Consider the following 10,047-nt stretch of genomic DNA (forward strand, 5'->3'; position numbering starts at 1 on the left):
GGAGAATTTTGAGCATTACTTTACTAGCATGTGAGATGAGTGCAATTGTGCGGTAGTTTGAGCATTCTTTGGCATTGCCTTTCTTTGGGATTGGAATGAAAACTGACCTTTTCCAGTCCTGTGGTCACTGCTGAGTTTTCCAAATTTGCTGGCATATTGACTGCAGCAGTTTGACAGCATCATCTTTCAGGATTTGATGAACAAAGCATCACTTTGTTCGTAGTGATGCTTTCTAAGACCCACTTGACTTCACATTCCAGGATGTCTGGCTCTAGGTGAGTGACCACACCATCGTGATTTTCTGGGTTGTGAAGCTCTTTTTTGTACAGTTCTTCTGTGTATTCTTACCACCTCTTCTTAATATCTTCACAGCAGAGGCATACAATAATATTTGTAGGTTAAATACATTATTGTAAACAGTTGACTTGAGTGGGTGTCATGGCTGAGCTTCCTTGCCCAAATTTGTTTTCCTTCTGAGAGCCTCTGAGAACTTACACAATTTGTTGCTTGATGTCATATCCTGGCACTATCTATAATTCTTCCATGTACTGTGTACTTAAAGTGGCCTATCCCTGTTGTGGAGTAATTGCTAGAAGTAATCTCTGGGTCAACTGAGGTGTCAGGCAGAGAACTAAGGTACAAAGAACCAGTGTTTCTGCATCAAACAGCCCTGCTAGCCCATACAGTCACTATGTGACCTTAATACGTTAGATCTCAGTTTCAACAACAGCGATAATGATTCTACTTTCATATTGTAGATTTGAGATATGTTAATTAACATATAAAGTACCAGAGACATAAATGGACCATAATAAATGTTAGTTCTTTCCTTGTAACTAGGTATCAAATGAGCAGGAATTTTTCCCCTTTGAAATGTTCATTGGTAAAGTGGGAAAATAAGTGCATCCTATGACTTGAAGTAACTGGAGGTGTAATTTTCTTCAAAGCAGTTAATTAAATGAGCTTTTGATCTTAAAAGATTTCGTTAAATGTTTTTATAATCTTCCATAAAATCTTGTGATGATAATCACAGTTATTTTTATATTTACATTTGTAAATTCTCTCTTGCTGCTGCATTCTGCTTGTGTGATCTTGTTTACCTAATCTCTCCCCATTATTACTTTAAGCCTGTGATTTAGAAATCTCTGCCCCAAATTTAACTCATCTTCAGCCTCAACACAAGCCTCTTCCTCCAGCGTCCCTGTTTCAACAAACAGTGCTACCGCTTATGTCATTCCTCAAGCCAGTCAGTCATCCTTACCTTTTCCTTCTCTTTCCTGCCAAATCAAATCACTTATTAGAACCTGCTGATTCTGCCTCCTTGATGCTTTTCATTCCACTTATTGTTGTGTATCCTGGTGGCCACTGCTTTAGTCAATGCCTGAAGTCACAGACTAGTCTCCCACCTCCAGTCTAGATCTTTCCAGATCAATCTGTACTCAGCAGACAGAATTATCTTTATTGTTACATTCCTCTGGTTAAAAACTGTGGAAATCAACAAAGATCACCCTAATGAGAATGAACACCGACTGTTTATGCAGAGCTTGGTGTAGAAAGAGTCAGCCAGCATTACTTATATTTGGCAGAGACCCCAAGGGAAGCTTCACTGTGAATAAAAGGGAGGCTTCTGCTTTGCTCTTGTTGTTGACTGAATGATTGATTTGGGGAGCATACTTGGCTTTTTCTGGTTGGCCCTGAGTGGCAGATGTGGTCAAAAAATAGGGAATGTGATGATCATTGACCAAATACTGACTTTTCTGAGCCAACAGCTGCAGAGGTTGTGGTTTGACTCCCTAGGTTGCTTGCTGCAGAGGTTGGAGGACAGAGTTCTGTTACCAAGTAAAATCTGGCCATTGCCTATTTTAATATCCAGTCTCTCAAACCATTCAATATCTTCTGATGAGCCTTATCATAGTATATACAAGGCCACCTGTAAAATGGTGTTAATAGTATCTACCTCACAGAATTCAGTTAGTAAATATTTAAAGAGCTTACAACTGTACCATCATTGTTATTATCACTAAGATTAGTATTCATGATTTGACCTCTGCTTACCTTATCAGCAGCGTCTGTAGCTTCTATCCCTTGCACTATCCTCTCCTACCTTTTGACTCACCAATCCTCTAAATGCCATGTTTTTCTTGTCTCCAGGCCTTAACACATGCTACTCCCTTTGCTCCATCTCTCAAACCTTCAGTTTATCTCACAAATCCTGTTCAATCTCACTCTGCCTGCAGATTGCTTCTTTCAGAAGCTGTCCCAGATTCCCATCCCTCCTCCCCATGCCATTCTGTCCCTCTCTGTATAGTTCTGGAACACACCTCTCAACATTCATGAACCATTTTGTAGCATGTTACCTATATTACCTATATCTCATGCCAGATTTGATAGATGCTTGAAGTCAGGACAAATGTGTTCCCCACACCTACCATTTCTGAAATGTAGAAGCTACTTATAAATATTTATAAATGGAAGAAAAGGCTAAGGGAAGGAGGGAGAAATCTTAAAAATATAACATTTGTCATGCAAATAAAACTCTGAGTAACACGAAGTGATAATATAAAATAAATTTAAGATAATATAAGTTAAATCTATGCCTTAATCTTTACCTACCTGGTCCTTTAGGGGGAAAAATTCTGATAATAATACAGATTTTAAAAATAAAATTCTGCACTGACATTTCATTTCAATATCTTTTCCAACCCACAAAACCAATATTGCAGAAAATCAGAAAATAAAAATTCACTGTACATTTTTATTTCTCTGAGAACGCAGGGAGAAAAAAGGACAACTGAGGTGGCGGCAGATGGCACTGTTAAAACTCGAAATCTTAAAAGGCAAAATTCTATTTATCAAAAAATTTTTAACAGTAAATTTAATAATTTAAGCAATTTAATAGTAAGATGTAACACTGTTAATGATAATCATAATACCTAGGATAAATAAGTATATAGTACACCTTTTTTGATAATTTTTAAAATGAAAATCATATTAAGTAAACTCAGGGACTTATTCTGCAGACAAAGTTAGAACACTTAACTGAAAATTGTATTTGACATTTCTTAAGATCAGAACATATTAGTTTGTAATTGTGAAAGGAAAGGAAATTCTAGACCTAGGAGGCAATGAAATAATGACTATGTAGAAATATGGAAATGTATGTATTATAGACTTAAAAATCAGAATATAAAATAGTGTTAGCAGTAAATGAAATTATGTTTTTATATGTGGAAGCAAAAACAGAAAATAAAATGTAAGTAAATATATAAAACAGAAAATAGTATATAAAAATAATAAGATGTATTTTGATGATAAGAATGGAGGCGACACATGAACTGTGTCTCAAAGGACCTGTGAGGGTTAACCAAGGAGACGGATAGGATCGTAACAACAATGAAAACAGACGAGGGGGAAGGGCATTAGTGGAGTCACTGAATGATTTAGATGTGTTGTGTTCAGATTTGAGTTTTATTGTTCTGACCAGAGGGGTAGAGGACAGTGTTGAAGGGTGCAAGACTAGAGGTAGGGAGAACAAATAGCAGGAAAGCTTCACAACTGAGTGAGAAATAAGAACTGAATAAATCATTAAGCTGGAGTGGGCCAACTACCATAAAACTCTTCGAGGAAAACATAGGCAGAACACTCTTTGACATACATCACAACAAGATCTTTTTCGATCCACCACCTAAAGTAATGAAAATAAAAATAAACAAATGGGACCTAATTAAACTTAAAAGCTTTTGCACAGCAAAAGAAGCCATAAACAAAACAAAAAGACAACCCTTAGAATGGGAGAAAATATTTGCAAACAAAGCAACTGACAAGGAACTAATCTCCAAAATATACAAACAGCTCATGCAGCTCAATATCAAAAAACGACCCAATCAAAACATGGGTGGAAGATCTAAATAGACATTTCCCAAAGATGGCCAAAAAAAACACATGCAAAGATGCTCAACATCAGTAATTATTAGAGAAATGCAAATCAAAAACTACAAGAAGATATCATCACACACCAGTCAGAATGGCCATCATCAAAAAATTGATAATAAATGCTGGAGAAAAGAGAAACCCTGTTACACTGTTGGTGGGAGTGTCAAATGGTACAGCCACTATGGAGAACAGTATGGAGGTTTCCTAAAAAACTAAAAATAGAGCTACCATATGAGCCAGAAATCCTACTCCTAGGCATATATCCCGAGAAACCCATAATTTGAAAGGATACAGCATCCTGATGTTTATGGCAGCACTCTTTACAACAGCCAGGACACGGAAGCAACCTGAATGTCCATTGACAGATGAGTGGATAAAGAAAATGTGGTACATATATACAGTGGAATATCACTCAGCCATAATATGAACAAAACAATGCCATCATTGTAAAGCATCTATATTCCAATAAAAAAATTTTTTTAAATGATGGAGTGGGCTCAATAAATCTTTAAGATGTAAAATCTGTAGAACTTGGTAGTTCCTGTTTTCTAATATGGGTGATGTAAGACTGCTGGGAGAAGGGATACCTAGTTCAGGAAGGTGGTCTCCTACCTGTAGTTTAGAAGCTAGTCTTAGGTATATCTGCATAGGCAAACTCAGTGTATACGGTGTGTATCCATGAAATGTGTAATATGTATGAAATCACTTTATTTCTCAAGGCATGGAAGTGCTGTTATTCCAGATGCTCTCTTGGGCCTTTTGGAACTATTGAAATTTAAAGACATTGAGACTCTAAAATAATACCAAAATTCAGAGGGTATTTTTTTTTTTAACTCCAAAATTTATTTACTCCTATAAGTCTCAGCTGCTTTTCATTCTCCCCTCACTCTCTTTTTTTCATAAGGTATTTTTAAGTTGCTAAGAGATAATACCATATAAAAATAATGTGTTTGATGTGATTTCTTGATTCTCATGATACAGAATACTGTGAATTGTGTTTTTAGGGTGCCTTCAAGTCTATGGACCTAAATCGTGTCATCAAACTCTTCGAAGAGACTGGTAAAGTAAGCTTTGGGAGAAAATTTCTCCATTTCACTTAGAAACTGTGATTACCCTGAAAGGTAATATGTACTCCCCTAAATATAAGTCCCATTTCTCCTTTCATTGACAACATTTCAAACAGTATATGTCTTCTGTTTAAATTTAGTATGAATATATTTAACCTGGTAGGTACATATATATGAATATAATATATACATATGTTATACGGGTGAATATAAACAGAAATCATAAGAGTATATTTGACTCATCTAGCCTTTGTTCATGCTTATTACCAAGTAGGATGTGGGCGCAAGGGTAGGAAACATGTATCATGATATAGTACTTAAAAATTTTCTGATATGAAATTAGGATATATAGATACTCATACACAGTCATAAGTAATTTATTTTGAGAGAACTCTCATACAGAAGGTAATGGAAATAAAGATACAAGACTCAAAACTGAGAGTTTAGGCTTTGGCAGAAAGGATAATAAATGCATGTGCATACATGTTTATAGGACACTCTGCTGATGTTACTCAAGAATTGACTGAATGCCTAAAAAGTCAGTATACACTAGAAAATTATTACAGGATGAAGATTGCATCCTTTCAGTATGTGGGAAGTAGGCTGACCATCGTATCAAAACAATGTCCTGTGATTAACAGGTGCAAAAATTTAGTCATTGTCGTAACATTTTTTAGTTTCTATACTTTTACATAGAAAAAACACAATAAAAATAATGCCTTTTATAAGAATAATTTCTTTTGTTGGCTCTGATTGTTGTGAAAGTTATTTTTAATTGTGAATATATCTACAGTTTTTAAAAAAGGAAACCCAACTACATAGAGCTCTTAATAGCTTGTTAATTAAGGGTAGCCAAAATATGTGTGTGTGTGTATGTTTTGTTTAAATTGACTGAAGATGTTTAGTTTGAGCCATTATATTCGGTGTATTTTAGGTTAAAAATACAACTTCTGGAGTCAGATGGTCAAAACTGACTTCATACATCACCGGTTATTAGCTGTATGATTTGGAGTAATTAGTGTTTCAGCTGAGTTTCCTGTTCCAAAAAAGAAGGGTAATAAAAATACCCTCCTAATAAGGTTATTTTGAAGATTAATGAAATGATATCTATATATATTGCCTAAATGGTATTTGGCATAGAAAAATGCTCAACATACTTCAAGTATTATTAATATTTCTGGAAACAGTTACTGCTTTTATATTAATCTAGTTTTGATTTGCAATTTCCTATTTGAATATATAGTTTATTTTTACCTTCACTATTTTAGGGAGCATTTTATAATGCTTACATTATAATAAAGTAATTTAAGAATTACCTGATAATGTGTCTACTTTCTTCTTACATTAAGGGAAAATTTTAAAAATCTCAACAGAATAACACAAAACAACTAAAATAGATAATTTGTTTCAGGATGATTTGGAAGAAAGACAACTTACATCTGTCAAGAAATTGGTGCAGTGTTATCAAAATGGATTTGTATCCTTTACTTATATGTGTATGTTTGTTTCCTTTATCCTAAAATGGGAGAATTTTTATTAGGAAACATGTTAGTTTCCCATTGCTGCTGTAACAAATTACCACAGACTCAGTGCCTTAAAACCACATACATTTTTTGTTTTATAGTCTGGAAGTCTCACTGGGCTCAAGGAGAGGTGTTGGCAGGGCTGGTTCCTTCTGAAGGCTCAAGGGGAGACGCCATTCCTTGCCTTTGTCAGCTTCTATTAGCAGCCAGCATTCCTTGGCTTCCTGGGCCCTTCCCAAGAGGTAGCAAAGGACCACCCCTCTCACCTCTACTTTTGTCATCACTTCTCTGACCCTCTCCTGCCTCTCCTTTCCTTATAAGGACCCTGTGATTGTATTTGGCCTACCTGGATAATCGTGGAAAACTTTCCCATCTCAAGGCTTTTAATCACATCAGAAAATTCCCTTTGCCATATAGTAAGAAAGGTAACATTCATAGGTTCTAGGGGTTAGGATGTAGATAACATTGTTGCTGCTGCTGCTGCTGTTGCTAAGTCACTTCAGTCGTGTCCGACTCTGTGTGACCCCATAGACGGCAGCCCACCAGGCTCTCCTGTCCCTGGGATTCTCCAGGCAAGAACACTGGAGTGGGTTGCCATTTCCTTCTCCAGTGCATGAAAGTGAAAAGTGAAAGTGAAGACGGTCAGTCATGTCTGACTCTTAGCGACCCCATGGACTGCAGCCTACCAGGCTCCTCCATCCATGGGATTTTCCAGGCAAGAGTACTGGAGTGGGGTGCCATTGCCTTCTCCGAGATATCATTGAACAGGCCATTATTCTGTTTACCACAGAAAATATCTAACATTTTATGTCTTTTAAAAAATTATATTTTTACCAGATAATATAAAGCGGAAGAAACAGTATAATGCAACATTAACTGTGTAGTGTCAGTTTCTATAGACTCAGAGAGACAGTAGATGTAGTTAGGAGGGACAAGTCAAAGTCCTGTTTCTACCAATTTACTTGAGTATTTGCACTGTTGATAAACTTTTTAATTTTTTCACCCTTATGAAACAGGGATAATAGCTCCTCATGAGGTCACAAGGAAGACTAGATAACACACCAGCATTGCTTGATAATCTTCAAAACATTCTATAAATGTGTTATTCCCAATGAATATACCCCCATGAATATATAGAGACTAGTGTGTTTCAAAACTATGTGTGATTCAGAACCAGTTTGCTGCCGGGGGGTTGTTTTCTTTTTTAATCTTTGCATATACATGCTATTGTAAAATACAATAGAATTGTCACAGGAAATTCACTTTCTATAGTTATTTTTCCATAGACTGGTAACATACAGTTCCAGAACTGGCATGGTCCACAACCACAATTACAGTAGTATTGATCTAAATAAACTTTAACAGTTGTCCAACCAGGTTTAAAGGAAATACCAGTCTCTAATGTAGCTTAATATTTCAAAACATCGTAAGCCTCCCATTTAGAGAAGTGTGCCTTATAATTTTCTCTAACTCTTTTCTCACCTTATTTTAGCCTTGTTTTATATGGATTTGTTTGGTCAGTCAGCTACTGAGGGCTTGTGGCTATCAAGCATTGTTTACTGGTAGCCGAGAAAGTGTACTAGCACGTGATTTCTTGTCCTATCTTAACCTGGTAACTCAACACCTCCATTGTTTTTTCTTCTTCAGGCCAGAGAGCTGGTGGCAAACGGCTCTGTTTCTGAATGTCTTTAGTAATCTGACTTTAGACTTTATAAAACATAAAGCAAGGATAGGTTAGAGAGGTAGCTTAGTCATTTCCCTAGGAAGTTAATGGAAGTTTATATTTCTAATACATCCAGTTCTCCTGTCTTTTTCAGAGAAGCTCCTAGAAAGAGACTAGAAGTGATCAGATTCAGTCAAGAAATACAAGTCACAGTTACCACGTCCCCTTAACTATTAAAAAAGTGAAATTTGTTTATGTATCAATTGGGTTTTTTAAACAGATAAAATAAAAGTTGCTTTTACCTGAAAGTCTAGAAGGGTACATTTTGCTTTCATAAACTAGTCTTAAATAAAATTTCAACCAATATAAACCTTAAAAACAAGAAAAGGCAACTGAATAATGTTAATAAAATAATGCAGGAAAGTAAGGTAGGTTTGGTTTGGTTATTCCTGAGCAATGTATGTTTTATATTTGGGTGGAGATGAAGGATATAATTGAGCCATTAAGTTATTTTTTTTCAAAGTGTTATTACTCATTGCCAATAATAAGTTATTGCTCAACTGAGTATGTGATGTGGTAGTTGGTAATCAGATTCTAAAGATGTGGTGAGAAGAGAAAAAATATTTTGAATAAGAGGTTACTGAGACAGTTAAATAATATTCCTTTAAAAAACTGGTTCTGTTTTTCTCTTTACACTTCAAAATTAGTGTAATTAAAGTAGGGTCAACCATGTTTAACGAAATAGATGGAGTTCTATAGACTTTCTTGATAGAAATACTGTACAGAATATGTTAATAAAAATCTTAATTTTATTTCTTAACTAACAATATTAAAGCCCTTAAGGGATTTAGCACAGATATTTAAAATTCTGAATCTGTGTGCAGAAAAAATTAAAACACAGCCCCATTTTATAGAACCTGCATATAATATCATAAAATTATGTGGGTAAGTTTTTAAACTTTATTTTATATTAGCACGCATGCAGTATTTTATGTTTTATCTTACAAAGACATTATGCTTTATGGTGTAGCAAAGCAATATAGAACTCAGGAAGCTTCACTTGATCACTTGATTCCAGCAGCTGATATCTCAAAGGTAGTCCATTTTACTGTAGTCTGAGATTGCTGGCCACAAGAACTTAAACTGCAAGTATATTAAAGTGTTTTCTCATAATAAGTTACCTCAAGTGAATGAGAAATGTGAGATGTAAATGAGAGGTTATAGTATTTTTAGAGAATCCTTGAGAAAATTTATGGATAATACTAATTTCTGTCTAGTTTTTTCTATCTCTTTAAAATATTTGACTCTCAAAGATATGAGAGTCAAAATGTTTTATTTGATCTTCCAAATTTGAATAAAGAAGGATTTATCACCAAATTATTTGGGGGATTATTTTTCAAAATGTAGATTAGAGATCAGAATTATAAAATTTATATATTCCATCCTCTGTACTATTGTTTCAGCAACCATTTGGGGGAACAGCCATATAGTTGCTAATCAAGATGTATATTAAAATACATATTCCCAGTTTTCAATATAATACAGTAGAGGAAATTTCTTTAAAAAGAGATAAACTTTTTGACAATTGAACCTTCTAAACCTTTCTACCAATTTAACTTTAAAAAGTTTCTTTTATGGAGAAGGAAATGGCAGCCCACTCTAGTATCCTTGCCTGGAAAATCCCATGGACAGAGGAGTCTGGTGGGCTACAGTCCATGGGGTTGTAAAGAGTATCTGAGCATGTTAGGTGAGGACCCCTAAACTTCCCTTTCTCATTACTGGGTGAGTGTTCGCCTGTTTCTGCACATTTCAGCATGAACCTGGCATAAGAGAGATTGCTTCAGACTGAGAGTGCCCGTCT

At 35.3% G+C, this 10,047-nt stretch overlaps 1 protein-coding gene across 1 annotated transcript in view; it reads left to right on the top strand.

The window, feature by feature from the left end:
- CFAP69 (cilia and flagella associated protein 69) overlaps positions 1-10,047 on the top strand; it is a 62,165-nt gene that overhangs the window by 4,602 nt on the left and 47,516 nt on the right. The window contains exons 2-4 of the mRNA XM_010829006.1: positions 4,938-4,997; positions 6,412-6,477; positions 9,022-9,131. Of these exons, the coding sequence (XP_010827308.1) occupies positions 4,938-4,997; positions 6,412-6,477; positions 9,022-9,131 (236 nt within the window). The remainder of the gene's footprint in view (positions 1-4,937; positions 4,998-6,411; positions 6,478-9,021; positions 9,132-10,047) is intronic.

The sequence above is a fragment of the Bison bison genome, unplaced genomic scaffold (assembly GCF_000754665.1).
Source record: "Bison bison bison isolate TAMUID 2011002044 unplaced genomic scaffold, Bison_UMD1.0 scf7180017864499, whole genome shotgun sequence".
Lineage (NCBI taxonomy): Eukaryota > Metazoa > Chordata > Mammalia > Artiodactyla > Bovidae > Bison > Bison bison.